Source organism: Neopelma chrysocephalum, unplaced genomic scaffold, assembly GCF_003984885.1.
Source record: "Neopelma chrysocephalum unplaced genomic scaffold, ASM398488v2 Primary Assembly neopelma1_24, whole genome shotgun sequence".
NCBI lineage: Eukaryota > Metazoa > Chordata > Aves > Passeriformes > Pipridae > Neopelma > Neopelma chrysocephalum.
The window spans coordinates 18756492-18781803 of record NW_020897693.1 but is presented as its reverse complement, the minus strand read 5'-3'; the positions used below and the strand labels follow the sequence as shown (position 1 = coordinate 18781803).

The 25312-nt window shown below is 39.3% G+C and overlaps 1 protein-coding gene across 1 annotated transcript in view; it reads left to right on the top strand.

Annotated features, from left to right (window-relative positions):
- The first annotated feature begins 14350 nt into the window (after nt 1-14350).
- The window catches only part of LTK (leukocyte receptor tyrosine kinase), a 94651-nt gene continuing 83689 nt past the window's right edge, over nt 14351-25312 (top strand). The window contains exon 1 of the mRNA XM_027706577.1: nt 14351-14444. Within this exon, the coding sequence (XP_027562378.1) occupies nt 14402-14444 (43 nt within the window). The 5' untranslated portion in view covers nt 14351-14401. The remainder of the gene's footprint in view (nt 14445-25312) is intronic.

The window sequence follows — 25312 nt, the reverse complement described above, 5'->3', positions numbered from 1 at the left end:
TGAAAATGCAGATAGCTGCATCTGAATGCTGTAACAATGAAAAGCCCTGGTATACCAGAAGGGTGTGTTTGTGGACTTGTTACACCTCAGAATCCAGTTGCAAGAACAAGAATCTTTGCCAAGAAAGAGAAAAAGAATGTTTCACAGGCTCCTGGCCTGGTAGTCCCCAGTGGTATTGGAAGCATATCTGTCACAGTTGAATCTCTTAGACATGAAGTCAATTGGCCTGATCATAAGACCAGGTTTTCCAGGGAGATAAGCCCTACTTCTTGGTGCAGGTAAAATCACAAGTAGAACATTTCTCACAGTATTTTGGCACTTTTTTCTTTTTAGTACAAAAGTATGTAAAAATAAAATTAGCTTATTTGCAGAGATTAATGGAACTCATCAGAACTGTTACAAAGGGTTTATTTAGGATTTGGGTGAATAAACAGTCTAGGTCCCTATTACAGCCAAGCATTTTTTAAACAGTGATCTTAATGGTTGGGGGAAGTTATTGTATTCCTCTTGTTCAACAACAGAAAATTAAAAGAAAGCTGAAGACAATGGAGAGGTAAAAAAACTCATCAGTATTTTTTTCTTACTTGCTGGATAATACTTAGTTGGATCCAGCCAAAGTAGAACCATCTGTCATGTTAAACATTCAGAACATTTGGTTATAATTTTTTGAGTATTAAGTGGAAAAGGACTGAGAAATAAATTACCAAATCACCTTTCTCACCTAAAATCAATGCTTATAAACTTTGTTTAATAATAAAAAGCCTCAAACCCCAAAATATCTCCTTAAGCATTAATCCCTATTAGAAAATTATGACAGACTGAAAATCTGACAGGAGCTTTCCCATCTTTCCTGTTATTGCTGCTTTTGCATGGGATCCATGGCACTAATGGTGAGCTGGAGCCTCATGCCTAAACCAGAGATAGATTTGAAAGTCTCTATTTCTTGTTCTCTTCACTGTCTTTTTGTCAACTCCTATTTGAGCTGGGGAAAGTTTCTTATGATCTCTGTGTGGTTTTGTGTCTGTCTATATAAATGCATTAAAACTATACACCCACCTTACTTTTTCTAGTAGTGCAAAGCTTACATGAAGTGTGAAGTTTAATAATTTCTATACATTACAGTTACATGAGTTGTTTTCTGTACTCCTGCAAGAGAACTTCTTCCCTTCTGCCTCTACTGATGCGAAACACAACAATTCACAGTTGCTTTCCTTAACTTCCCACAAAGCCCACTTGCAAGAGAAAAAAGAAGGCAGATCTGCTACAACTCTGGTGGCATTTTTTGTCAGCTGTAGAGAAATTGCATCAGAAAGAAATTTGGCCTTTGGAAAGTCAGGGGCACAAGGAGCAAGAGCTGTGATGTGAGTTTGTACAAACTTGTGGTATAACATTTTTTTACCTTCTTTTACATATTTACTTGCAGATACAGACACACACAACCTCTACAGCAGGCTGAGACTAAAGTGGGTATTAGGAGTTCAAAATTCTGCAGCTTTGTTCTAAGTGATGAAATTTGAATGTGTTATTGCAAGAGCTGTTGCAAAAGATGTGAGACTATAATGTGAGAAAAGAAATGCTTACGGATGTAGAAACTATAGGAGTTGAGAGGAAACATGGCCAGATGTTGAAGCCAGTTATTTAGGACCATGCAGTAATAGGTTTATGGGGACAGAATCCTTATACCAAAGTCAGTTTTAGAATAGAGACCTTTGATAGGAATAAATTTATACAGTAATAGTAGTCCGTACAAAGCAAGATGCAATCCATCTTAGCCATGCATTTAAACACCTTACTAAAAGGGAAATGGTTGTCTGCAACAAGGAAACTTGGTTCTTGCATGCTGAATCAGAAAATTAACTTTTGTAATTCTGTAAATATTACCCACTGTGGTATCCTTCCACAGTAAATTGTAAGGAATTGCAAAAGTGCCTTTAGTCTTATGGAATGAAGCATAAAACCTCTTCTGAGAAGCTGTTGAGAAGCTTCACTCTTGTTTCAGTTAGTCCTGGATTATGCAACATCAGAAAAGTTCAGCAAAACCACCTCATTTCAGGCAGCTGTTGGTGGAGGGCTTTTTTGTGTACCAAGTCCCTTGGAGTTTCTGCACTGCTTTCTGCACTCACTCTGTGTCCCCTCCCTTGTCCTTGCTGATACATCCTTGACCAACGGACTATGTTCTTGCAGCTTTCTTACTCAGGGGTGACTTGGGAGATGTTCTTCAGTGGCTACTGTTCACAAGTGGCAGCCGATGCTATCCCTCAGTCTGTTGTAGTTTCTGATGCTTTAACTTGAAGCTGGGCATACAAGAGATCATTTGGCTTTATTGAGAGGTGTGGATTTGCTACTTATTCCAGTGCCAGGGCTACAGATGTCTTTTCTGTAAAAATAAAACTTGCCAAAAAATTTCCTGAGATTAGCTCAGTTGTTTAGAACCTTGGGCTAGTAAGGCCAAGGTTGTGTGTTCAATCCCTGTAAGGGCCATTCACTTAAGGATTGGATTTGATGATCCTTATGGGTCCCTTCCAACTCAGAATATTCTGTGAAAAGTTCCTGGAATCTGCCTGAACTGCTAGAATCAAATTTCATTTTACTGTCTGTTTTCCTTTTCTGCTGCATTTAATGCGGAGCAGTATCTTTTGGGCAAACTAAAGTTTCAGGGAGATTTGGCCTTCATAACTGATTGCCTGAATGGTGCTGAATAATTATTTTCTTAAACAGCTCACAATATGGTGCACTTAAGTATCTTCTGACTTTGGTACCTATGCTGTATCTAAACCACTGTCATTTGCACATGACAAGGTCATAAGAAGTTTTAGGGTTTGAGTGCATGGCCTTTGTGATTGAAGTGGTGAAGAAGATACAATCCCAAGTGTTTAAGGAAACAGAGTCCAGGGTATTATACAATTGAGAGCAAATATAAATGAAGAAGATAAATAGTTTGTGAGGACAGTTTGCAACCACTATTGCTTTTCCTTAGCATTTGAGGATGTAGAATACAGCTTATTAATGCACAGGCTTCCTCACCTGGCTACCTACACCAGAGAGTTTTTTTGAGGTAAAGCTATTGTTTGTGGTTCCTCTGCATGAATGATGGTCTGTTGCTTCCCGCTAATCAGATGACCATCTTTAGCAAGTATTTTCAGTGCATATGTAAATTCAGTGAAACCAAACTTGCAGTACAGACCACTGTAATGGCTGTGAGTATGCAGAAATTTGCTTTTTAAAAGCTGGAGTTGAAGCAGGCTTTGCTTTGTGAGAGAATTCAAAGGAGGCAGTGGTATGGTTGGCATATGGCCTTGTATTCTTCTGGTCCTCTAAAGAGAGCACACAGTAACTCTATTATAAAACCAAGGTTATGCAAATTTGAAAAATAATTTTTTATTTGCTATAGCCAGAATATGTGCCAAACTATTTCTTATGCAAGGCATCTTGCTCTTTGAGGAGAAGAAAGACCTGTTGAGTATTTGACTCTTGGCCAAATGATTTCTTGCTTTATATTCACAGCTTTTGAGAAAGATTCTGGCTGATTATTCTGTGCAAAGTACAAACCAGCCTTAACACTAGTTTTCTACAATATATCTGAAAATGAAGTTTAATAGAAAATCATAAAAAACCAGAAATTATAACAGAAGTTGGCCTTATGGCCAGCTACATTTTCTTTTTGACACTTAAGTCTTTTTCTGGCATGATAGAAAATTCTGGAATTTATTTAATGAGCTTGAGAATCTCATTTTGGTAAAATAAGCGTGTAAAATACAAACATATGTTGTTATGTTCACCAAGCTTTTGAAATCTAAGAGTAATTACTGGTGTGTCTTGTAATTCAGGAGATGCTAGGCTGCTATAAAGAGCTACCTTAAGAATATGTTACAATAGTCTACACTAACTGTTGATTTTCCAAGCATTTCCAGGATTCTCCTCTGGTTTAGGAGAGATATATAGACAATATAATTATCTCTGAAAACTAGATGCCTACAGTGGAAGACAACATGGTCAGGGTTTGCAACCCACTGAAAAAATGGTGGCAATTAGCTTTTGACAAATTGGAAAGTTGCGGCAGTACAAAATAATTCTGGAAAAGAAGGTGGGTCCCTGAAACTTTCCACTGAATGATTTGTGTCTGTGAATAGTGACAGATATATCAACTGTCTGTCCTTTATATTGCATTTCAATATCCATTTTTATTTTCAAGAAAGTCTGCATTATGTTATGCACACTTGAACTCAAGAATTGGAATCCATGGGGAATGTATGCTCACATAGGGTGGTTTCTTCACATCAGAACAAAGGGGACATGAAGATGATCTCTAACACAGCACAAAGCTTTGGGGGAGCTTTTACAACACTGAAGTAAGGATCAGCTGAGAAAAGATGTAGAACTTCAGTCTAGAAACTGAGTATCTTGCTCTTTCTTGACATCGTGTTTAGCATAGAGTCATGGGATACAGCTTGTAGTTTACTAGCTATATAGAGAGAGAGTGCTGCTATAATGTTATTCCTCATTAAAGGGAAAATGAGCATCCTCAGTAACCATGAAAACAGCTACTGTACATCAAACTGAACTTATGCATCATTCAGTGTAACGCTAATGCATATTTGCTTGTATTTAATTTCAGGTGGCAGATCTGTGCCTTACATTTAGAATTGATAGTGTAAAACATATCTATGACTGATTAAAAGCCACACTAACAACTCGGTATATTACCAAAGAAAACAGATTTACAGAGTAAGCAGAGCCCAACAGTGTGTCTTACTGTCACAAATGTCATCAAGTTGTAAAATGCTAGTGTTGTCTGAACATGTCTAGGGGGGCAAATCCTTTTTCAGGATTTCCAGAACTACACTCTCCCAGGCTATCAATCCAACACCCTTCAGTTCAAGATGTGGCAGAAGTTGGAAGAAAGCTGATAGGAGCAACTTCTGAAGGGACTATTTTCATTGCTTGACTTTTCTAAGGCCTAAATCCTACTGATATTAATGGGACCGATTCTGCAATAAGTCATCTGTCTGTCTAGGTATCTAAATGCCTTCAAAACTTGGTTGTTCATCTCTATGTGCTTCAAGTTTCTATTTCTTCTAAGAAAGAACAACAAGCACTTTCCTACCACACATTTAAACACCAAAGCTCTTGAGATCTATGAATATTTCTTACTATGAGTAGAATGAGAAAAAAAGAAACAAAGGAGAAAGGAAAAGATTTTGAAGGAATCTATCCAGATAGTAAATCTCTGCCTATGTAGAGTGAAGGCTCCATGATATCACTCAGAGGTCACTAATGAGCAGTCTGAGTAGAAACAGTTGTTATGATGGATGCTTAATGTAATAACAGATGCATTAACAACCTCTAGAGGAAAAAGCTTGTAAGGGCTGAGAGGGATGTGTGTATATTACCAAAGCTGCTGAAGCAACTTGTTTGAGGCAAGGTGTTCTAGAGATCTCCAGGAGTCACCTGAATGACACCCTTGAAAATCTCAATAGTAACAGGCGGGCATCATTGCTAGACATTTTGCTCTAGCCCAAGAGGTAGTAGTGACAAGGAGCAAGCAAAGGTATAAGTAAGACCTCACTGCTTTCTGCTGGGCTTCATGTTGATCCTCAGGGAAGTAAACTGTGAATTCTGATCATCTGCCACATCTGTCTCTTGGCACAAGCGTGTACATGATGACATTGCAGCAGATTGAGCGCTAATGACTCGACTACAAATACCGAGCCACACACCTAAAATGAAGCAGGTAGTTGCCTCATAGCCCAGAAATGAAATACCAGATGAATTTCTGGAGGAATTCAGGCATGACAGAAGTTAATAGTGATTCTTCAAGAAAATTTTGGTATCAGCCTTGATTTCTCAGAACAATGCACAACTACGAACCACTTAGCCATGTGACTAGTTCAGAACACCAAGTTTACGAAATCCTTTCTCTCTCCCTCCCCTTTTTACTACCATAATTTGAAAGTCCTTTTCTGTCTTTTGGTCCCTGATCACCGGATGAAGCAAGAAAAGCTTTTCCTTGGACCCCAGTGTGTAAAGGTCAGTCACACAGTTGTATTTTTCAATCATGAGAGGCAGGCAGGTGGACTCATAATTAAGAGAGAGAGAGAGCAAAGACTTTCTGTTGTCTGCCTCCAAGCCGAGCTTGTACACCCTTAGAATCTAAGTCTTCCACGGCACTATGAACTCAAGCAAGTAGCTACTGTGTGTCTGCATTACTGCTGGTACTTTGCTATTGATATTCTCACTGAGAAAGTCTGAACTGATAAAGTTTGGGTTGAGCAGCTGCTTAGATTTTTTTAGTGGTATCACTTGTGATGCAGGATTTTGTGGGCATTTCAGTGTTGAAGCCGAATCCATATGTGTTATTAGACCTAAAGGAATATATTGAGAGTAAAATCATGGGCTTTAATAAGACATTAAAGGGGGCTGTCAGGCCACACATGGAATGGTTTTGGTCCCTGTTATGCAAAAAAAGAGGTGGACAGGCTGAAGAGGGTCCAGAGAAGGTCCAGAAAGATGATCAAAGGATTGGGAAGCCTGCTGTATCAGGAAAGGCTGAGAACTGGCTTTGTTCAGCCTTGAGAAAAGAAGGTTAAGGGGAGATGTTATTACCATGTTCCAGTATTTAAAGGGTGGCTACAAAGAAGATGGAGACTCCCTTTTTACAAGAAGTTGCATGGAAAAGATGAGGGGTAATGGGTACAAGTTACTCCTGGGGCCATTCTAATTAGACAGGAGAGGAAAATTTTTCGCAAGAACAATCAGCCATTAGCATAATCTCCCCAGGAAAGTGGTGTATTCCCCAACATCGGGCATGTTTAAGATTTGTCTGGACAGGGTGTTTGGTCATCTTGTCTAGATTGTGCATTTGCCAAGAAAGTTTGGACCAGATGATCCTTGAGGTCCCTTACAATGTGGTATTCTATGATTCACTTACCTGCATAAGTAGTAACATATGGAATCAATTCCAGAATATCCAAAGCTGGAACAACAGATAAGCATGCTCGAATGTTGGAAACGTGCATAAAATGCCAATAAATTATTAACCTAAGGAGGGTGATGGCATCCCATCATCTGAAGGTGTCAAAGAGATTACTTGAATAAGTAATATGTAATATGACTGTTTATAGAAATGACTGACTGAATATGAATAAAATTTTGTGGCTATATTATAGAGAATAAAGATGCAATACACATTCTCTTTGAACTCATTTAACCTGCCTAATCCATCAGTCAACAAGACCACTTGACTAATGTTGCTATTCAAATGCCACTTTTGTTTATAGTAACTGCCTACTCACTATCTTCTTATTTATATGGTTTTACAGCAGGTCTTGACAGTTTCTTAAAAAAAAAAGTAAGCACTAGCAATTAGCATTCATCAGTGGAGAAGCCTCTCCATTCTTACTCATCTTCATTATCCTTAAACAACTTCAGCATTTCAACTAAGCGATGTTCACCCACCTCTTAATTGCTGAGAAGTGTTTCAGTGTCTTTTATACTGTGCGGTATAAAGATTACCATCTTCAGGGACATGCCTCAACTTCTTCATGTATATAAGGTTATCAGATTGAAATCTCTAACTCTGTCAAGTAAGTGAGAAAATATGGCATAATATCTAGCTGCACAATTTTCAAGAAAAAACGATGCCTTACCTGTTGCTTGCTTTGCATGTATGTCCTAGGCATTAAGCTGAAAGTAATTATTCATTCTTATTGTCCATTAATTTGTAGGTGATGTTGGATCTTTCACAGATAGAGTTAACATTCATCAGTATAATCAGTAATTAATTGACAAAATTAATACCCTTTTATTTTAACTTATTATTTATATTTTCATATGCTCTTAATGCAGTTCTACTGCTGTCTTGAGAACACTCAAGGAGATAATGGATTATTCTATTTCAGCTGTGTGCTGACAAACAATTAGCACAAATACTATGATACTGTATCCCTTGAAAGACCAGAGGCTGAAGAGAAAAATACTTATTTTATGCAAATTTTTTCATTAACAACAGAAAGAGGAGTCAATCTACTGCCTCCAATATATGAAAGTTTTGATCTAAAAGGTAGATAAACAATAACAAATAATCTTTGTTATTGATGAATCTCAGAGGAAAACACATATAATTTCCCACTACAGTAATCTCTATGAACAATTATAGATCGTTTTATGAATAATTATAGATGATTTTATGATAAACTTCCTTTACTTTAAAGTGGCTACCAAAAAAAGCCTTTAGGAAATCTTTAATTTGTAGCTTTTTTTTTCCAACTGAACTTCTTAGAGGCGATCAAGTCTCCTCCTATATCAGGGGCTCCCAGTTTGGGAATCCATTTCTTTCTATTTGACCTGGAATCTAGAAGGTTATCCACCTCCTTTGCATGTTCAATTTTAATTTATGTCTCCGTTAACATGATTGGATTTGGTCTGCAGGCTTGTCCAGGTAGCATAAATAGCAATCGAAGGTTGCGAATTTACAAGCTACCTCATAGACTGGTTGTCATCATATTCCAGCTGGTAGCCATGTGAGAGAGTCTCCTGTGGAAAATCAATGTAAATTTGAAAGAAACAAAAATGATATATCTGGACACTGTATGGGAGCTCTGCTGCCCTGTGCAGGGAAGGAGATGGATGTTCAGGAACCAGAACGCAGTTTATGTTACCTTATGGCTACAGATGAATTTTGTATGGGTACAAGGATCTTACACTATTTTGTTTATCTCCATCTTGTTTGGAAGAGACTGTTGTATAAACATCAGGTGGTCATATAACTCCTAAAAGTCTGAAGCCTCTGGGAGAAGTTCAAGAGTTTGATTTTTTTTTTTTTTAACTAAGTCATACTGAGAAATTATGCTCTTTAAGGTATCTATTTCAGAGCAGTGGAACTACAGCTTCCTGTTGCTTCTAAAGGAGAGGTGTTGTTTAGCATTAAAAGGCAGAAAACTCCACGTAGGCCTAACAGGAGAGTTTCCCATCTTCTGCTTCCAAAAAATGCAGTAAAAGTAAGTAAAAAGAAAGGACCATAGAAACATTTTCTAAAATGGTGTTACAGAAAGGATGAATAAGGAATAGGGAATAAATCGAGCCTGTTTATGACTGCTGAATCATTGGAAAGATTCCATTTCTTAACCTAGAGGGTCAGAACGAGCAGCTGGAAGTAAAGATATAATAGGATGCAAGCAGAAATGGAGCTGAAATAGATCAAAGAGCAGGGGAAATGAGGCAGGTAGTGAAAACAGCAGGTGAAGTGTTGTCTTGGTCTGCGAAAAGGTTACATATTGATTCCCATGCCACTCTTTCAACCCCCTTGTGGCTCAATGAAGAGTTGTTCTGTGGCTAGACTGTGATACCTCACTGAACTCCAGATATCCCTCATACCTGGTTTCTGTACTAGATGACATCAGGCGCTTATAGAAACATCAAATGCCTTCTTATGATGTTGCTGCAAGAGCAGATGGTCCAGTCACTGCTGTGGGGAATGACTTGTGATTTAAACCCAAGATCTCAGTAAGAAATTGTGAGTCATTCAGGTGTCTGTGAGCTTAGGGTGCTATTGAAAGAAAAATGCTTTTTCATCCATAGGCTCTTAGTAAGTTGTGGTCATATATGTTGTCAGATGAGGTCACTAATTCTAATTGTACGCAGCAGGCTGTTCAGAAAGTGCAATTTCCTGGGAATGTTACACAGCAACTGACTCACAGGGTGGCTTTTCTTGTGTGACACACTCCTGTGACTTTCAAACTGTCTTGGCTTCCATTCTGTTGTTTTGTTTTCACAGTTATGAATTTTCTGTCTTGGGCAAGTGGCAGGAGCTCCAGGTACTCCAAGTCATTTTTGGATTGCTACTTTTCCTCAGCTGTCTCCTCAGATAGCTACAAGTCCCCAAGGGCTCTTGAAATCCATTTCTAGTAGCACAGGCAGTCTCGTATTCAATTTTCCATTGAATGAAATATCAACAAATGACAAGCCATGGTTTGCTGGTGCCATGCTCTGATTTAACAGGGCTGAGTATGGCCTCTATCATTTTTCATTAGTAGGTGCTTTATTATTTTGACACTGCTTTCTACTGACCTGTTGTACTGGAAATAATGGGGACTTGTAGTGACATGCCTCGTACGTACTTCGCTGCAAACTGCTAAATCTCATGTTCGTTAAAGTTGTCCTGTTGTCAGACATTACTAACGCAGGTACTCTAAAATGCAGCAAGGGTAGTAGTGACATGCACAAATGACTTCTTAGAAATATTTTCTTCTACATAGGTATGAATTTGATAGTCTAGGACACAAATAAGTTTGTTTGCTTCCAGCAGCAAATACCTGCTTTGCTCTAGGGCATTATATTTTTTTCCCTCCTTACACCTACATCTTTGCCTCTCTTTCTGCCCTATGCCACAAGCATGACAACAATTTCCTCAAACTTGCTGCTTATCTGATGCTGGTGTAAAATATCATTGGTCCTACTTTTAGATTTTAAACCTGTAAATGAATCTGTGTATGTCCTTTTTAACACTTTTTCCCTCTGATGTCTGAGGATTTAATTTGCATTGAAACCAAGTCACACTCAGCCATTAAATTTAACCCTTTTTTACCTATTGTAATTTTAAGGGGTGAAGTCTTTTAGCTATTATGCTTCATTTGGTGTAACTAGTCTTATCTGTGGCACTGGCCCCACTTACTTTTTGTAAGGGCTTGCCCTCAGCAATGTCTGCAGCAATGAAAGTCCACATTTTGTCTGATACCAGATAGATACTTTTTCTTAAATAGCTTGTGTGTGCAACAGATATAAAATCTAGTTCTGGATATTTTTCTTCGTAGTTCCTTTGTAAAGTACTCCAGAGACCATGCGTCTAACCATCATCAGATCTTGCTTAGTTTTTATGGAACATTGAAATCATATATTTGAAACCAAAATACTTTTGTAGGCATTTTCCTTGTGGGAAAGGTTAGGCTGAGAATTTCCAGGTCCCTTAGGCTCTAAAGAGTTTTATGATTAGTTTTAGCTCACATAGTTCTTCCATGCATGAAGACATGAAGCTTTAATGGCTATGGAGTAAAGCCAAAACTTCTTTCTTTCTTTATGTATACTAATTTGTTTTATGGATAAGTGACTGTTCTCAAAGTTTGACTATAGAACTTTTAAAAATTATCAATATTCTCAGTAGAAGAATCCAATGACAACCTAGTTTTGTGCTTAGATACCATCTTGGTGACTGAGATATCTTTGCTTAATGTCTTCAGATTTCCAGATGTTTTTGTAGCAGTCAAATCCTATGTCTGTTAAACAGTTTTGTAGAGCAGCATTCAGGATGCCAAGGCGGGTTGACTGAGCACGAATTTCTTTATATACCTTATATTTCAAACAAGCCTGTACTCCTTCATCTTAGTGTGCCCAGACTGTATGATCTCACTACATTCACCTTGCTCTGCTGGATATTATTTCCATCATAAGGAATTTTTGTTTATCTTTTGCCCTATATCTTGTTTTTCATGCAAGGTTTATGAGATCTCTGGCTGCATTTTTCTCATATTTTTCTTAGACCAAAATGTCGTTATACAGACTTCTGTACTGGATATTCTATCAAAAATGTGCTTTATCTTTCTGTGCAGTGTGCAGTCCAAAAGAGAACAGTATCTCCCAAAGAAGGCATTGGAGCAAGGTGAACATTTGCCCTGCCTTGTGTCCCATGTAGAAATGCATTTGCTATCAATCACCACAACAATGCTTTCTTGTTGTGTGTGAGAAATATTTCCCACTTTTTATAAGTTTTGTCCCCTGAGTGTACATGTAAGTGAAAACTCCAACTTTTTTGCTGGCAGTGACTAGATCCTCACTGCTGGAGCTCTGCTTGCTTTGTGGCTAAGTGCCTCATCTCCCTTCGGTTCTGAGGCATTTTCTTGGTAGCATGGTAGGAATTGTCTTGCAACCCCATTCCAAAAGTTTTTGAGATGTTACAGGTTTAGATCAAAGTTCTGTGCAGCCCTCTATGTTGTATTTGCAACAATGGATGCCCTCAGAAGAATATAAGAATAGGATAAGCAAATCTGCTTCCCTCTCCTGGACTCCAATATGTTGTTCCTGTGTTCCTCAGCCAAAAATGGTATGATTATTTAAGATAATTTATTTTCAATTGCTAGTATCCAGATTCTGGCAGTGCTCTAGCTTGTGCATAAGTACAGAGTTTAAAAGCTTCTAATTGTCACAGTTGCTTCTGGACTAGCAGTTCGGTTCTCTGATGATGCAGCATTGTCCATTGCTCCTAATTACCTCTACAGAGGTTTCCTCTGCATTAGTGGTGTTGCTGCCATTCTCTTGTTATTGTTGAGCATGATCCTGCATCACTTGCAAACTGTTGGTGAGTGGCACTTTCCTGTAGTACCTGCCCCTATTTCCAAATGATGGGCATTGTTCTGTCTTCTGTTGTTTTCATACTCTGTATATCTTCTTATGTTTTTCGTTGTGAAACACTTGTTTATCCATGTATCTTTAAAAGCTTTGATTCCCTAAAAAGTTTTTGTTTGGACTGGGTGACATCCTTTGCTTGACAGATGTGGATTATCTTGCCAAGGATTAATTATGGACCTTCCAGTAGACCAAGGTCTACTTTCCTGAGCCAGGACTCAACCTTTCGAAACTGTCCAATGAGACGATTGGTCAGAGATTAGTCACTTTATCCTCTGCTTTTCCGCTCTGCTTAAAAGCATCACATGCATCTATCTCTTTTTTATAGAATGTCTCACATTTCTGTAATGAGCCTTAGAATTCATCTGTCTTTGCGACACTATCTGAAAACCATGGAAAATCTGAACATCTTTAAAACTGAGTATTATCAGAAACAGTGTCATTTCATCTGTCTCTGCTGCCGCTACCAGTTCCTTGCACATACAGATTATTTACACTTCTGTTCATGGGAGGGTTTAGATAGGCACGGAAACTCCTGAGGTGCCCCTACTTTTTACCAATTTGAGTAAAAAAAATTACCTCCTTTGCAATCCCAGAGCCTCAGCCAAGAAAGTTATTTATGAAGTGATGGAAAGCTGGCAACATTTTTTTTTCCTGGTCTTAGTCTATTACTTTGCTTGGGGGACAGTTTATATAAATTTAATAAGAAGCCAATACTGCATGTCTTCCTTGCTACCACACTTTTGTAATTGATGTGGCCATAGAGGAAAACGTCAGAATGATGTTTATTTCCAAATCATCCAGGTTGTGTTCAAAAATAAGCTCCTGTAAATCTTTTGAAAATAGTAATGTGTTACTGAACAAAGAGCAAATTTGTAGTTCCAAATATATGGTTATGATGCAGAAGCAAATTCTACCCTTGAGCAGTGCATACTTCTCATAGATATCAGTGAAAGATTCACAGAAGGTTAAATAAATTAATTAAATTTTTAGTCTAATCTATGAACCACAATTAAAAATAGAATGCAGGCTTTTGGCTTAAAAGTGCCAGACACATCAGACCTATCAGGGTTCTAATCAGCTCCAAATCTCTCCAGTGCCTGCATCATGAATGGTACTGTACTCAAGTCTCAGGTACTACCTGTTAAATTCACAACAGACAGAATAAATTATGCTAATTTGGACCAAAGCGCTCCTTATTTAGAGTAAGGGTATCCACGTGAAGAATCAATCAGAAAGAAAGTATTCTGGTTATTAAAAAGAATAGCAATTTTAGAATAAAATCTCCATCAAGGAAAAACCCACATGCAAACAAATTGAAGGCAGAGTGAAATACTGTAATTGAAGGGCTGATGGACCAGAAGAAAAAGGTGTTTAACGAGGAAAGTGATTGAAGAATGAATGCACAAGCTTGCAGGTGGAGTACCTATGCTTTCCTGTGCTCCAGGTCCTCACTGAGTGTCTCTCCAACTGAGGCTGTCTTGCACAGGAGTTAAGTGGTTATAAGTGAAGTTAAGGGAAGAAAGGTGGGTATCTAGGCTGTGTAAATTTTCTCTTTCAGGGCAGTTAGTGAATGGACTTTCAGGCCAAGAGGATCTTCTCTATCATCTTAAATACGAGCCGAGTTTGGTCCAAGCAGTGTGTGTCATTGAGCCAGCTGCAAGGGAATACTGAGAATGAGGAACAACCCAGTAAAATGCTGAATTCAGCTTTTTCTACTGAATACTAATGCCTAAAAAATTTATAGATTGATATGTTCTTGTCTGAAGCAACTGCCTTGTGGATTTGCTGATCGTGCAGGAGCGGTATGCAAAACGGGAGGAGGAGGAGGGAAGGAAGGGAGGGTGGCTCTAGGACCCATGCGAGCAGGAGGTGGGAATTCTCCTCCAAGGCAGCAGGAGCCCGAGCCCGAGCCCGGTCTCAGAGCTCCAGCGGAGCCCACAGGAAGAGCCTGGCACATCCCCTCCAAAGCCTCGCACCCGGCTGCGACCCCACACCCCGCAGAGCCATGGAACGGCTCCCACAGCTGGTGCTGTGTGTTACCATAGTGGGTAAGTAACTTATTTTTCTTCCCATCATCTCCTTATGATGCAAAGTCTCTCTTATACCCAGAGACTCAGACTTATTTCATCGCCTCTTCCCTTTTGCCTTTAAACCCGAAAAGCATTATTTTCAGAACAGTGGGGGGGAAAAGGGGGATGGGGAGAGAAAGTACTGTCATGAAACATATATAAAGTGGAAAGAAAAATCTTGATGGTTATTGATTCTAAGTAAATTTTGTTCAATGAAATGAATAGGTGATCTGTAGTTTTAGAAAAGCAGATGCTGTTGAGGCTCCGAGGCTGGAAGCAGACAATGTCATTGTACAAGGGTTCAGCATGAAACTAACAGCTATAACCCAGGACTATTTTGCTTCTCTGGTTACTGGATGGTTTTCTTTGGGACTATTTTAGAAAGGTGGGTGAAAGTAAAGCTCCAGAGTAGTGAAGGTCGCTTACAGGAAAAGGCGTAGTTTGGAGAGGATGCTTTGTCTAAGGAGAGAGATGAGGGACACAGATAAAGGGAGAAGAAGAGATTGGGAGTATGTAAGATAGAGTTATGAGCTCCCACCTAGAAAGTGGTGCTCAGGCTGAGTTTTGAAATAATCTTTGTGCTGCTCTGTTTGTCACTGTCAGCTTTGGTTCTGAAACACAACAAGAGAAATGAAAGAACAGCAAGAGAGGAGGGAGATAATAGAAGTGAGCTGCAGTAAAAGGAGAGAAGTTGTGAGGTGGCACCATGCCCACAAGCAATAATGAGAGAAGAAGGTAGGAGTGGGACACATTTACTGTATGTGCACAGTGGCAAGAAAACTCGTTATGAAAATCAGGAGAGAAAAGCCTGTATCAAAACATGCTGAACTTTTCAGAGAGCTGCAGTTATGGTAGTATGCCCAGTGCAGAGACAGGGACTACAACCTGACCCTTAGACAAGGATCAAGAGACACTTCTGTATTTCTCAGTGTAACAAATAATATAACTTTCAGGCAGGAAAGGAGGAAAAGCAAACAGGTTGTTGGGCACTACAGCTAGCTCTTTCTAGTGCAGTGAAATTCTCTCTCTGGCTAAATGATGAACTTGTATATATTTACTTTTATATGAAGACACACTGAGACATCGGTTTTTAAGCAGATTTCAAAATTTATTTCTATTTACAATTGTATGCCAAGGCATAGCACAGAGTTTTTAATTGCAGCCTTCTTCTGGCCTGTTATTCCTATCGGGATGACCGAAGTTGCTTTACTCTAAAAGGGTCCCAGGACAAGTGTACCTCATGCAAGCAGAGCTGTATGTCCCCATAGCCTCAGCTTTTCTGGCATGTGGTCTCAACAGAAACTAAAAAATTTAATCCCAATGTTTTTGGTGGAATGACTTTCAAATGCAAGTAAGGTTAATGTAAGGAATATGTATATTTATATTTGCTGTGTATCCAAGTTTGTGATAGGAAGCATGACTGTATTGGAAAAGAGGTAAAAAAAGGGTGTGTTTCAGAGAGAGCAAGTAAAGAGCTAAATGAAAATAAACGTACATTTTACAATCTCTGTCCAATCTTCTGCCAAAAATAATCTCAATCACCCAGGGAGAGAGTTGGATGCATGAGCATTTAACTGTGTAGCTGCTGTCACAAACTTCACATGGGGTTTGCTTATCTCACAGAGCTATTATGGTCAGCTTTCAGATTCTACAGAAATTATTTTGAAAACCACTAGTGTTTGCAATGAGGAATTTTTCCTGGAGCATATTCTTGGGGTGGCTTTATATTTTCTTCTCTATTTGGAAAGCCCAAGGTCTTAGTGATGAGGGAATTTGCAGGTCCTCTTTTCTCTCTTTTGTTTTACTGGCTGACATATGCCCTTCTAGTGAGCTCTATCATAAAAGGATGATTTCAGAGTTCCCATCCATTGAAAATTTTTGGCACACCAACACACTGGAGGATATTGGAACTCCTCTTGGTGCAAAAATTAAGACCCTGCGAGAAAATTCAGAAAGTTGTAGAGAACAGCAGCAGAAAAAAACCCTCAGAAAGAAAACCCCCAAACCAATAGTAACAAAACCAGGAAAGAACTCAGTGCATCGATGTGCGTTGTTCGGTATCAAACCAATTTCACAATCATTCAGAGGCTGAGGTTGCACTCTAGCCCCAGGTCTCAGGAGATGGCTAGAAAGAAGGTGAAAGAAGACACCAGATGAATATCTGGGAGAGTTTTCTTTTTATTTTAAGCTCTGGCTTAAAATTACTTTGAGCCTTCATATTGGATGATTTTCTTACTATTACTTGAGCCTGATGCAGGGGGGTAGGTCAGTCCTTTTCTCTTCTATGAGAAAGCAGGTTGTGCTTGGCCAGATGTAATACTCTTGCTTTTGAATGTGGAAAGCAAACTATTTGCAAAATTACAGTACAACATACATCCTGAGCAAAGCTGAAACACCTTTCCAAAAATATGGTCATGCTTATGTCATTCCTGGATGCTTGCATATGTCTAACAGTTTTCAGAAGACTCAAATATTTTGTTTCTCTCCCTGGTTTTGTCTGCTTCTCAGAACTGAGCTGGCTTGTTTTGTAGAGGGAGTATAAACTGGTTCAAGTTCAATCAGTCCACACGTACATGAAGATATAGGAGTACCTCATTCTGTCATAATCCAACTTAAAATAAACCCGTGCATCTATCTCACTTAGACAAATCTTTAGTCCTTTGTGTATCCCTTTGTCTGGAGAAGAGCATGCCAAGAGTGGAAGGGATGGTACCCTGTGTTCTCTTTTGCCTTTTCATTGAAGAACTTTTCTCTTATTTTCTTCTTCTTGTGCCTGTTTCAGTTAAAGTAGCACACAAGTATAGTAGTGGTTTCACTTAAATGGTTCCAAGAAGGACAGCACCCAATGATCCTTGAAATTTGTCGTAGGAGTTAGATCCACAGTCCTTTACTGTGCAAATGACGGCATATTTCCATATACTGTGCCCAGTCCAGATATGCAATTCAAGGCACTATGAACTGTCACTGAAAGTCAAAGATTGGGTGGATGCCTTGAAATAAGAACATGACAGTTCTTTTTAAGCCATAAACATTACAAAGTTGAGGACCCTTTGCAATACAGAGGAGAAGGATATGATAGATATATGGGAATCCCACAGTAAGGGATCACATGCAGACAAACACTGAGGATTTGTAAACTACATCAGGACGGAGGACTAAGTTGGAGAAGGAAGGAATCAGGTAGTGAGCCATGTGTGCTGTTTCTTTAGAGCTGAAGACAATGTCTTGCCATCAGCCATAGCAGAAATCCATCTTCCTGTCTGTGTTACATGGCCGCACAGTTTCTAATTAATCTGTAAGATCAAAGTTGGAGAAAAGGATGCCCCACTCCAGTGAAGTTTCAAAAGCATTCCTGTCCCACCCCCTGGAGACCTAAAGAGATACGCAGTAGGGTCCCTCTCTTCAGCCTGCTTGTATGAGTGAGAGGGTGCACACTGGCTGTGCTGGAGTGTAGAAGTACATCTGTGATGTCTCTGGCAAGATTGGAGAGAAATTTCCATCTTGAATTAATTTTACTGAAAAATGTTGATGTGGTGGCACTAAAATGCTTTATAAAGTGGTCTAAGTTTGAGCTGTTATGTTTGGTCATTTTGTTTTTTGTGTGCACCAGTTAGTTCATATTGAGACATTCAAATGAGTCTACCTGTTTTAATTCCCTTTTTTTTTTTAATCCAACCTTTTGCTTAGAGAAGTCTTTCATTCAGAAATCTGAAAACTTTATTTAAAAAGCGTAAAATATGACTTAATATCAAATGTTTTGTTTTGACATGAACTGTTCTACTCCAGCACTCCCTGAAATGTATTGGTCTTTGCAATTTTACAAAGCTTCTGAAAGATTTTTTTGTTGACCTGTGAGAGGGTTTGTTTGTTTGTTTTGTATTAAAACTGCTCAGTTATTTTGTAATACCACATACCGATTTGTACTCAGATTTGTGCATGGAGGTGGTTGTCCTTAGACTGATGTTCATTACTGTACATACAGACAGTGGCCGGTACTGTTTGTAGTTTGATATTGGATCAAGATCCTCAGAAATAAAGGAAAAAAGGTAACTTTTTTGGCAAAATTTTAGTAAAAGAAGCAGCACAAAGGAGCTGCTGAGAGGAGAGGCAGGTGAGCTCTTTCCAGGAATAAATGGAGAGGAAAGAATCCACAGGGTTCATAGTTAACTCAAATTGATGGACCTCTATGGGAATACAGTTACAGCAGTGTAACATCTTGCCTTCTGTATCCGGAGACTTTTATCTGAGACTCTTACGGGTAAGCATGATTCCTGTATTGAATCCTTAAATCAGAGGAGGAAAATAATGACGTTAATTATGTTAATTAATTGGATCAGGCGTATAGTCTTTTCCTGTCTCTCAGCATCAGTCCTTCCTCTTACAATTCCTCTTCCTCCCATTCCATGATAATTGCTTCCCCGCTTCTCTCCTCCTCTGGCATGTAACAAACCTAGTGTTTTGATGTGGTCTGCTATCAGCAGGACATAGTGTGCATAAAGATGAAACCTGTGGCAGGTAGGAGAGCAGGCCAGCTTGGAAAAAGGGTGAGCTGTAATGTTTGATAAGAGGTGACTTGCAGCTGGTCTGACAGATGTGCTCTGAGTGCATAGGGAGAACTGAGCTCTCTTATGAGAGTGGTGACAGATCACACCAATGTGTTACGTGTTGCCGGAGGAGCATGTAGAACCTTTGTTTCAGATTGTGACTGGTTCAGCATCATTAGGGGCTGGAGGGTCTGTGCCTGGGGAATGTCAGGTTCCTGCCTTTTTATGCTGGATATGCAAGAGGGAAGCTCGAGGGGTAGTTGAGTAAATGTGGCATCAAGACCTCCCCAGGTCTCTGCAAAGCCTAAAGGACTACAGCTCCCAGGCACTTGACAGGATGTCACTGAAGCATTTTGCCTCCCTGTTAGAAACATGTGCTGTTTCTAAGAGCTTTTCTCAAGGTGGTGTACCTCCACACTGCAACTTCTCCCAGTGAGTATCATACCAGCACAACTGGACGCCCAAGCAGAAATGAAAACAGAGGGAAATTACATAAAAGGTAACAGAGGTGACATTCCAGTCTTTCTCACCTAGAAAAAGCAACTCTGTCATATGTACTAAGTAAATAAAGACCTCAGAATTTCAGGGAGATGCTCACCCACAGGCCAAGTTTTGTCTTTCTAGGAGAATTTCAGGTTGGTTTTCTATATGTGCTCTTTAACATAAGGCTGGCTGGAAAAATATGAAATTTTACACAACGCTCCACTTGTCAGTGAAAAACTTATTAAGATTTCCAGCTCACTCTATTTTAGGCAGTTGGACTACCTGATTGTTGTAGGTCCCTTCCAACTGAACTATTCTATTCTATGCAAAGGCAAAAACCTCCCTGACAATGGCACAGATTTAGTTTAAAAAGCTACTGTACAGCAGTCCAGTAGAGTTAGGGGTAGTCAAGAATGAGACCGAAGTAGAGAATTATAGAATTAAAAGTGAAATCTTTTCAAAAGCACAGATTTATCCTCGTAACTCAGCTTAACTTTTGCCCTGTCTGATGGGAGAGCCGTGTCTTTTAATAAGACATCACAGATTTTCAGCTAATTGGTGTCTGAAATCCCATAAGCTTTGGTTTATCAGCCAAGCATGATGCATTTATTCATGCATTTCAGTTGCTCAGTTAGGTCTTTGGTTTGTTTTTGTTTTTTTTTTCCCCAGTTTGTAGCACAGCATGTGTTTGAAGGCATAAACAGCCAAACTTTCTGGGGTTAGAGCATCCACACCTCTGTGTCTATGTTTATGGTGATACATATTTATATACTAAAAATATAGGAGTGATAAAGTGAGTGAGAGTGACACTAGGAAGTGACCTGAAGGGATGTGATGGTGTTTTGTTGTGCAGAATCAAGCGCAGAAGATGAGAAGTGACTGTTCCTACGTTGTCTTGATGAGTTTTTATGCTATCCAGGAGCCAAAAGAAACCCGTACTGGAACTTTTTTCTTGCCTTGAATCAGAACTGACCGAATAATAGCAGTCATATTGGAACTTCAATGAGAACTAAACTGGAGAGGTTAGTGGTTAAGAGTCACAATTCACTGAAATCACACTTCCCACAGCAGAGATGATGTTGGAAGCACCTGCTTCCCTGAAGTAATGCAGAACTCATTTGGGTAGCTCTGCAGCTGTGACCAAGACCTTTTTCTATGTGCTGAGGGTGAACTCTTGAGCGCTTGGGCACTTCCCTTTGTAGCTCTGCCTCACAATATCTGCTCTGCTTTCCTGGCCTTAGGGAGCAGGAGGAAACTGTGGGGATGTACAGAGAGGACGGGAGGTGGCCAGATCTGGACAGAGGAGCAGGATGGAGGAACTCTTTTCCAATGGAGACCAGGAACCCAGCCAGTGTGGTTTTGGATTACCAAAAAAAGGGTTAGCAGATGTCAGTTTGAACTTGAGCAACCTCAGGCAAAACTGAATTCAAACTGGAATTGAACAACTGCTTTGCTTTACTGGATAACTCATTTGGCAGTTTTGCAGACCCTGATATCTTGACTGATATTTTAGACAATGTAAGGAGCATAGATGATTATGCTTACACGCTTCTAATACCTTAGCTTGATTTTTTTTCATTTTCTGTTTCTGTTGTTTGATTTCACTGCAGTTTTAATTTTCCAAGTATCTGCTATCTATAGTTTTTTTCCCTACTGAGCTCTGGGTGATTAAAACCTATTCGGCAAATAGAATCATAGAAAAGCATGACTGCTTGACATTTTCATGGTCTTTAACATGTTTTTAGAGTTTTCTGTGTGGCATTCTGATGTGTATCGTGCTGGAGTTCAGATTTCTTCACCTGAGTAACACTTTTAAAGTATGTAATTCACAACAGGAACATTTTCTGTGTTTATAGTCACTGCAGGAGCCCAAATAGTATTTAAAATCTCCAAAAGAAACTTTCCTTAACCCCATGCAGGCTAGCAGTTAAATACCTAGAGTTTAATGAGACACTGTACTTCATGAATTTTATAAGCCCTGATAGCATAGTCATCACTATCACTATTTTTTCCGACTTTCCTGAAGTCCCACATACCTCCTGAACCTTCAAGATCTATCAGGTTCTTAACAGAGTTTAAACTGTCCCAGAGTTTGACAGTTTGTGTTTGTCAGTCTGTTACAGTCTTAGAGAAGAAAGTCAGTAAAAATTGCAAAAAATAACCTTGCAAATTAGTTATAAGCGCTGATTCCAGACACAAACATTTTGCTTCCCCTCTATAAGCTATTTTCATTTTTTATTTGCTGATAGGTTTTGGACAGGGCATAGCTTTTTTTATTTCTTACCTTTCTATTTTGATCCCATACGGTTTTTCTCCTCTCTTGTGTTCCTTCCCCCACATATATATGTGTGAAAATTAATTAAAGGAAAAATCTGGTGGGTTTTTTGGTTTGGGGTTTTTGATTCTTTTTTTTCTTGAGAGAGAATTATTTTTTTACTTTTTTAAGGATCTGAAAGGATGTGGAAAACCCCTTGGCTTTAAACAAGTTGTCTTTCCCACTTTCCTCATTAGATGCAGTTATCCAAAGCTCCTCAATTCTCAGGGATTGCTTGTGATTGTTTGTGATAATATTTTATTAACATATTTTATATATAGATCACAATTTTGCAGGGGTTTTTGTGTCATGTGACTGTATAGGCTATCAGCTATTTTAATCCAGCCAAGAGTTATTTTTCAATTAAGCTTCATCAGAAATTACGATCACTTCTGTACTAAGGTACTTGCGTAGAAGCTAGAGAAGTTGTTTTATTACTGATAGAAACTGCTTTGTGGCTGCAAGAAGGAAGATTGACCAGAAGCAACAGCCCAATTAATAGTGTTACTGACATTCCTCTGCTGAGAATGGTGGGTGGTAATTTATGTCAAGTAATCATGGTTTAACCCCAGGCAGCAGTCAAGCCCCACACAGCTGCTCGCTTGCTCCCCCACCAGTGGGAGGGGGGAGAGATTTGGAAGGGTAAAAACTAGAAAACTCATGGATTAAAATAAAGACAGTTTAATAGGGAAAGCAAACGCCACACATGTAAATAAAGCAAAACAAGGAATTAATCCATTGCTTCCCATGGGCAGGCAGGTGTTCAGCCATCTCCAGGAGAGCAGAGCCCCATCACAAGTAAGAGTTACTTGGGAAGACAAATGCCACCACTCCAAACATCCTCCCTGCCCCCTTCTCCTTCCTTTTTACTCCTCCTTATACTTTATATATTGGACATGATGTCATATGGTATGGAATATCCCTTTGGTCAGTTTGGGTCAGTTATCCCAGCTCTGTCTCCTCCCAGTTTCCCATGTACCCACAGCTTCCTTGCCAGCGTGACAGTACGAAAAGCAGAAAAGGCCTTAATCCTGTGTAAGCACTGCTCAGTGATATCAAAAACATCACTATACTATCAACCCTGTGTTCAGCAAAAATCCAAAACACATATCCATACCAGCCACTGTGAAGGAAATTACTCCAGCCGAAACCAGCACACAAGTAAATGTAGAATTTCAGAGATAGAAGTGGTGATTCTTCTGCTGGTCTCTAAGGGCTCTTGATACTGAGTGAACATGAAGGAGGTCAACACTTGGTCAATGTTTAGCTCGTCTCTCCAACATGCATGTCCATCTTGACCTCTTTGGCCAGCTCCCAAGTGACAGCATGGTCTAATCTCTGCTGTGTCAGTCAGACTGTGGGGATGCTTTGAAATGACCTAGGTTAAAAGCTAGCTTTTTTTTGTACATAATTTTAATGTTCCAGTTACGATGTGACCCTATACAGCTTGTGTTAGGTACAGCTGAGGAGATGGTGATTGCTGAACAAGGACAAGAAAGGGAGCCAGTCTCCCAGTGGAGCCAAAAGGAAGGTGGGCTAGGGAGGAAGGAATTGTTCTGGAAAACCCTTAATCTGTTGTTTTTTATTTAATCTCTCCCCACAGTCATTGAAATAAGTGTCTTGTGAACTAACCTGTAAGATTAGATGCCTGAATTTAGACAATGTCTAAATACACCCTGATATAGCTGTCTATCATGTCTAGGCTTCGCGAACGAAGATTTAGGAAGGGCTCTACCCACGTTTCTTGCAAGCGCGTTGGTGACTAAAAAGGCCAATACAAGAAAGGCATGTCCGGTTGCAAAAGGCACAGCAGAAAGACTCCTTAGATGGTATATTCTGCAAGGCTCGATTCTTTCTGCGTTGTCTTTTCTCCTCAAGGGTGATCCTGCGTGTTTTCTCAAAAGCATCAGCAGCGTTATAGATGGTGTGTCTCCAGGTCTCCCGATTGGAGGACAGAGTAGACCAGTTATGGTGATCAACATGCCCGAGGCTGAGATGTTGTTTCAGGAAGTCCTTGTACCTTTTCTTCGGAGCTCCTCTCTTGTGGCAGCCAGTGGCAAGTTCATCATAAAGCAGGATCTTAGGGAGGCGGTGGTCCTTCATCCTGGAGCTGTGCCCTGCCCAGCGCAGCTGTGTTCTCAGTAGCATAATAGCTGTCTATATACTCCGTCTATATACCTTGGTACAGGGATGTCTGCCTTCCATTCTCTGCAAAGGAACAAGTGCTTGATGCCAGCCTTGTCAGCTCAACGTCAGTGAGCTGACAACAGCCTTGTGAATTGGTACAACTGTGAAAATACCTACAATCCTGTTTTACAAAGTAGAAAAATATTTTTGTTTACTATCATCCAGTTCTGGTTTTGAAAGTTCCTTCTTTTTGGATCATGTTAGTTTTTTCGCATCCATCTAACAAAACTTTTAACAGTTTTAGAGGAAAAAATTCAGACTAATAGTCTGAATCCTATCACTGATGCTACATTACTGAGGAATAAGATATACATCATGGTGTTGTGTGGCCTTCAAGTCTCCCCCTTATCCCTTCAGACAGAATAGTCTGTTTTCAACTTTGACCCATACCATGAAGAGTGTTGTTAAGAGAAGGTGTTCTTATAGATTTAAGGATAGGACTGAACCTGCTCAGAAGGTGTAGACCTGGGGTTTACATTATCATCTTAAAGGAAGACACTGAAAAAATTTGAACCCAGCCTTAAATTTTATACACAAAATATTTTATTAGTTCTGGCATGCACAGAAGTGCTCCTATGAGTTTTTTTAAAAAAATCAGCCACATTTAAGAATACTCTTAAGCATGTCCTTTCATTCTTGGTGACCCAAATACAAAAAGGAGCAAAAAATAAAGCTGGTGAATGTACCTTTGCTTAGTCTTTCTGAACTTAGCAAAGGGTAAAAGTATAACAAGCACTGTTTTTCTGCTACCTAAACTATCCAACCTCAAGTTTTACATCACAAGATAGGGTTAAAAATCATCAAATTAAACCAAACATATTTATGAGCCATCTGGTTTCTTAGTCTTTCCAGTTTGTGTTTGCTATCCTGGGTAACTATTAAGTCATTTTTGTTGCTGTAATTTTCGTGTCATTACATGGCTCAGAAACTGCATGTTTAAGAAAAACACTGTAGAGAACTGAATTCAGCATAGAATTATAAGCACTGGCAGCACTGGAGACATTTGTCATTCTTTCAATCATCCTACCATACTACTAAAAGTAAATGTACAAAATAAATCAATTTTTTCTTTTAATATGTCCTTAAGTTTAAGTTGGACAAAAAGAGCTGGAAGGTTGTATTACCTATCTCTTTTACAATATGGTAAGGGGAGTCAGATTTCCAAGGACTGGTTTCCAATTCTGCCACAAGCTTTCCATATGATTTGAGGAAGACTACTTAGTCCTGGTGCATTAATCCTTGTCCTATTGTGCCTATTTTATCTCCCTTCTTCAGATATGGTGAGACATAATATGTTCTAGTTCCTTGAAATAGATTCA